This window comes from Scleropages formosus, chromosome 12, assembly GCF_900964775.1.
Source record: "Scleropages formosus chromosome 12, fSclFor1.1, whole genome shotgun sequence".
NCBI lineage: Eukaryota > Metazoa > Chordata > Actinopteri > Osteoglossiformes > Osteoglossidae > Scleropages > Scleropages formosus.
This window is the reverse complement of record NC_041817.1, coordinates 17,233,167-17,239,245: the sequence shown is the minus strand read 5'-3', so window position 1 is coordinate 17,239,245 and position 6,079 is coordinate 17,233,167. Positions and strand designations below refer to the sequence as shown.

At 42.4% G+C, this 6,079-nt stretch overlaps 1 protein-coding gene across 4 annotated transcripts; it reads right to left on the bottom strand.

Moving 5' to 3' along the window:
• Positions 1–476: 476 nt before the first annotated feature.
• On the bottom strand, positions 477–6,079 carry stk16 (serine/threonine kinase 16). 4 transcript variants are annotated; one of them, XM_018729520.2, is made up of 8 exons: positions 5,574–6,079; positions 4,757–5,012; positions 3,901–4,120; positions 3,332–3,465; positions 3,076–3,196; positions 2,881–2,976; positions 2,592–2,713; positions 477–2,301 (listed from the first exon to the last, which is right to left on the bottom strand). In XM_018729520.2, exons 2-8 carry the CDS (start codon positions 4,840–4,842, stop codon positions 2,163–2,165), a joined length of 918 nt encoding a protein of 305 aa, XP_018585036.1. In that variant the 5' UTR covers positions 4,843–5,012; positions 5,574–6,079; the 3' UTR covers positions 477–2,162. The 4 variants fall into 4 exon arrangements, with proteins under 4 accessions (XP_018585036.1, XP_018585035.1, XP_018585037.1 ...); XM_018729519.2 differs by having other exon boundaries at positions 4,757–4,888; XM_018729521.2 differs by lacking the exon at positions 5,574–6,079 and adding an exon at positions 5,175–5,554 and having other exon boundaries at positions 4,757–4,888.

Sequence of the window (6,079 nt, the reverse complement as noted above, 5' to 3'; positions counted from 1 at the left end):
AAAAAACCTCACTTATTTTACTGAAGTAGACACTTTTTTTTTTTTTTTTTTAAATATCAATCTTTAAATTTCTACAGATGTGGCTCTAAACTATGTGGAACAAACAAATGCTAAGACTGGCCACCATGTGACACGGATATGGTTGCAAGTCAGTTGGCACAATGCACAGCATTGCAACATGACAGCCAGTCTTACAATTTATTAACCATACCACAGATTCTAACTGAAAGTTGTTCCTTTCCATATGTCCATTCCTTCAGATAGCTTCATAGTGGAACACCTGTAGACGTCCATGATGCTAAAGATCTATGAACCTCACTTTATATGATTTTCATTTGTTCTGAGTATCTATATAGATTCAGCCAACTCTAAAATGCTGCCCATATAAAAGGTTTACTGATTGTACAGGAGCTGTCTCCCCCTGCTGGAATTACATCTCACCTTAAAACACAGAAGTGAGCTTCTAAGGGAGCCAATGACACACAAGGCTTAGTTGGTCAAACTAATATTTAATCATCTTGTCCTCCATTTTAGTTTAAATACACAACAGGAATGCATTTTTTTAAAAAAAAAAAAAAATGGAACTTATGGAATGTCCTAAAGATATGGGTACAGACTTATTACCCAACCAGCTCTAGCAACTGGTTGCATTTTCAAAGCTTAGAAAATGACAAATCACAACCGTAACAGTAAAATACTATTTTAAAACTTCTACAAAGATGCATGGCCCTCAGTTTTATTAATGTGTTCAAATTCTTCATGAGATCTAAAATGAGGAACACGCTTATTCTTTGGACAGTTAATGAGACATACAAAATGTACCTTTTCAAAACAAATACCAAGACAAGCTGACAAAAAGTGTGCTATAAATATACATAGTATGTAATCACACCATACAGAGAATACAACACTGGTTCAACAGAAACCAAAGACTCCTGAAAGACATGTAGCTTTGGAATGCATCTGCGTACGCACGCACACACAAAACAAAAACACACACAACAACTGAAGATCTCCAGGAATCTGAATAGGTTTTGAATGTGATCATTTGCTTTTCTGGGTAAAATGAAAACCAGAAAAACCCTGGATGAATAAGTCATGAATGAAGCTAGCACATTAAGGGACACTTTAAGGCCTTGTGTCCTCAGACTGAAAAAGCCTTTATGGTGAGAAATAAGGCCATAGGCCAAAGACAAGCACTGTACAGTACCTTTTCAAACAGGACTGATCTGGCCACTAGTACTGCATTTACAAGTCTATACCTTACTACCTGTTAAACATTCAACATGATTATTTTATTAATCTTTAACTAAGAAGAAATAGGCTATAATCTCTTCACCAGCAGCAGTTTTAATGAAGGCCTTGAAGAAAGATTCTTCTAAGAGCCTGTCATATGTTGTTGCCATGGTAACTGGCAGGTAGTCCAGAAGTGTCAGGGGAAACAGGTCCCTTGCTGAATTTTAAATGGATGTAATTTTCTGCATAACTTAAACCTACTGGATACCAACTGTAAAGGATGTCAAACATCTTTTTGCTCCATCTCATTATGTCCAAGTGGGTATTGCATTCTTAAGTTCACATCAGTTCAAAGTTTTCAGTTAGAGATGCATGCATATTACCATGCATCTCAAAATACCATCCATTTTGGTTTTGACTTCTGTGTTGCCCATTTTCACCCTATTCAACTATTACAAGTCACTTCTGCATGCTGAGACATGAAGCTCAAATCAATAACCATTTAATAATTTTTTTAGGCACTGAAGTTTCCTGGTCTATACACCAAATCATAAAACCCATTAAAAAAAGAAAAAAAAAGATTAAAACGTTGCATGCCAAGCTATGTGTATGCTTTTCAAAAACGTGCATGCAGCAGCTGCCAGGTCTGAAGTGACCAACTGTACAAGGAGGCCTACTGTGAATGGACTTGTCTGCATGCTTGCTTGTGTGATTGTGTCCATGCCTGCATTTGTGAATGGGTGTGTATGTATTCGTATTTTACTGGTGTGGACATACAGTTTTCACCAACAGCTCTGTAAAATTTGTGGTTCAAGAGCAGAAGAGCAGAAGGCCTGAGTGCTAAGGTAAAGATGCTCCAAAAGGGGACAGTCCATAATGGAGTCTCAGAGAGGAACCACGAGTGGATTCCTCTCTCCTCAGGAACATCATACCATATTGGCTTCGACAGGGCGCTCCAGTGAGCACAGGTGCCGAACTTGGTCCAGGATCCAGTTGATATCTGGCCGTTCCCGAGGGTTGGGAACCATGATGGAGCTCAGGAGGGTCTGAAGTCCTTGGGAGTACCTTCAGAATATTGATGGCATTAGGTTAACCTTTCCACCATACACTGCAATGAAGACTGGCCATTCTGGGAAGTAATCTAATACATCATCTTTGCTTAATTTGGGTAATTAAGTAAGCATACTGTGCAATATATTCTGTCTACTTCACTTACAGGTGAAGCCATTTATAAATACTTCTCTGTCAAAGAGGAGGAAGAATGAGTATAGAGGTAATAGACTACCAAAAAACAGAAGTGTATGTGTGTGTGTGTGTGTGTGTGTGTGTGCGCGCATGGGTGACAAGTGACTCACCTACATGGCTGAGGGATGATCACAGGGTTTTGCACAGCCAGAGCCACACTATCACCCTTCTGGAACAACAGGTCAAAGGGACCCTCCATCATCATCATGGCATATAGGACACAGCCCAAGGACTGCAAGGAAGCAGTTTAAAAAATAATAATAAAAAAAAAATTAACACAAAGAAATAAAAAGTGGTAATGGGAATCTGCAGATTCAAAGACCTACTGACACCACACCAACTGAAACACAGCTAGTGTGATGACCGACCACACTATGCAACAACAGGAAAGTTACCTACCCAGATGTCTGTGCGCTCATCGATAACACAGTGGCTCTCCACATTAAACAGCTCTGGTGCCCTGTAAGAGATGGTACACCTCTGGGCTGCCCAGTCCTGAAGAAGTGAAAATGGCCATGTAATTCTACAGACACTCCATACTGTAAAAAAATCTGGCACTACCAATCTCCAGAAATACTCTCCCTCTTGTCCCACCTGCAATGTCATAGCCTCACGAGATCCCCGAACCTCAATACGGGCTTTATTCATAGAGCCTAGGTCCATCAGAATGGGTCGATCATCTTCCTCCAGGAGGATGTTTGTTGGTTTCAGGTCCCTAGCGGAATAAGAATAGCTAATTGAAGCACTAAGGTCAGGAGAGCCCTCCATGTGAAAATGTTTAATGTTTCATATGCGAACATTGTACACCCAGTCCTTTTGGTATGTGTTCATCACTGGGGGAGGACTGCACCTGTGTGCATAACCTTTGTCATGAAGGGCTTTAACACCAGTGCAGATGCCCTGGAATATGTGCAAGATGCGATCCTCTGGCATGAAGCCTCCTTTGTCCCTCAATTTCTCCAGCACAGACCACAGGCTTCCCTTCTGCACATGGCAGAAACATAAGAAAGGCAAACCTCAATAACCAACACAGAAAAGTCTTCTGGCTTAAATACCCTTTCCTATTTTTTTTTTTAGATTTACATTTGTCTGACACTTTTCTCCAAAGCAACTTATGTTAAGGTTACAATTATTACATGCTTACAATCATTTACCCATTTATACAGCTGGGTAATTTTACTGGAGCAATTCAGGGTAAGTACCTTGCTCAAGGGTACTACAGCCAGAGGTGGGGATCGAACCTACGACCTTTGGGCCCAAAGGCAGTAGCTCTAATCACTAAGCTACCAGCTGTCCTTTCAAAAGTCATAGTAATCCCCACCATCAAGTTACAAAGTGTTTAGTAATGATCCTGTTTGTGTACTTTAACAGCTGACTGGACAGCATGTACTCACTGCCTCAGTGAGCAGACCAACTCACACTGATGTAGGGCAAGAGCAGCCAGGCCTCAGTTTTTCCCCCACGGTCTACAAAGGTGTGGCCGGACAGAGGCAGGACGTTGGGGTGATTGAACAGACGATGCATCTCCACCTCTGTCTGCGCCTCCTGGCGGCCCTCCCGATCATGGCAGAGAATCCTCTTTAATGCATAGAATCGCCCATCCTGAGCACCCTCCACCAGGTCCACATAGCTGAACCCACTGGGGAAGAGAATTAAACTGCTGTTTTTGGGTTCTTTCTGTTCAATCTCAGTGTTGATGCTGTTTATGTTCAGTTGTCTACTCCTGCAGTAACTAAGTTCCACAAAAACACAGTGTACTACATGAAAGTAGCATCATGGTTACATTTGCAGATAAATTGCATTTATTCATTAATCTGATGCTTTTCTCCAAAGCAACTTAGAATGTTAACCTATTAACAGTTTTTACTCATTTATACAGCTGGGTAATTTTACAGTTAGTACCTTCCTTAAGGGTACTACACCTGGAGGTGAGATTTTGATCCAAAGGAAGCAGCTCTAACCATTACACTACCAGCTGTCCCTAGTCAGGATTGTCACCTCATAATCTCAAGTTTCCCCAGTTCAAATCCCATTCCTGCTGTAGTACCCTTGACCAAGACACACTGATAACAGTAAGAATACCCAACTGTACAAACAGGTAAATCATAGTAACATTCATTATTTGACATTGTACACCTTGCACATAGATGTTGGAAAATTAATGAAGTTTAAAAATAAAAAAAAAAAGGCAGCAGAAATACAGGAAGACTACAGCAGGAAGCCAGAGACATGTGAACAGGGAGGGAACTGAAACACATAGTGAACAGGCCTTTACCCCTCCTCTAGCTTCTGTATGAAGTAGTATTTCTTATTCTCTATGGTGATGGAGCTTCGGGAACAGATGCAGATGTGCTGACCCATCCTCACTGGGGCATGGCAGCTCCCTGCTCAACTGGGCTCAGTGGGGCTGCAAGGCCAAGAAAGGAGGCGGGGGGGTCCAAAATCCTCATTTAATTACTGTAACATACTCATCTCCAGTGATGGATGATGATGATGATGATGGTGGTACCACAACATTCAAGCGCAGAGTCCTGCACGTCACACGAGAATCAAGACAAATACTCAATAATTTTTGACTTGGTGTGTGTACAGCCGCATTCTTCTCTGTCTGTCGTCAGCGATCATCGATGTATAAGCGACACATGATACCAAAACTACTGGGCAAAACAACTACTAGTCCTACATTCCCTCACCGGGCCGGCTACATGATGATGATGCATGCGGAGGAACACCGACGCGAAACAAGTCAGAAGAGCTGTAACAACTGCCGAGGGGGAATTAAATTCAAAGTATCGCACTCCGCGGCAACCACGAATAAGCGCACGGACCGTGATCCCAAACCTTGCACCGGGTCAGTCCAGTTCCGGGTCGGTTCGGGTCAGGTCAGGTCCCGTCCCTTTAAAGGACTTGCGCATGCGCTAATGTATCACACGTGACGCAATGACGTTATACGTATGTCGTGTCGAGCTCGCATGCGAAGTCGTGTTGTTGGAATCCTGTCACCGTCGCGACATAAAAACCTTGCTCTGACCGTTTGGCAGTAAGCAGTTCTCTATTCGGTTTTAAAGAGAAACAAGCCATATGTTCGTTACCTGGTTTTCACATGTGATATTCAGCCGTGGAATTAACGTCAGCCGTAAAAGTCGCGGTTGATGTTGAAGCCGGCGATTCTCGACCGCGTCTCCTGTGGTATCGTCATCCGCGAGACTTCCGTACACAGGGAACCGTGACGCAGAACCGCCCCCCCACTTCCGTTTATCATTCGACAGCTTCATACCGTACGCGGTAGTGCTAAGCGGGGTTTCAGTAGCCACACGTACAGATGTGTAAATATTGAGCCAGTCACTTCACATACACTGACTTGTGTATAAAGTAGCATGCGCTATTTTACCACTTGTACAAACGTGCAAATTTTACTGGTCGTTCGGGGTGAATGAATGTCAAGTACGTCGTTGTTGTTGTGTCAAATTCATGCCTGTGTGTGTGTGTGTGTGTGTGTGCGCCAAGAAATGATGAAAATCCATCTTCAGAATAAAGTTAACTTCATAAAGACAGACCAAATGGAAAGTGAGAATAATGATTTTGAAAGCAAAACCGA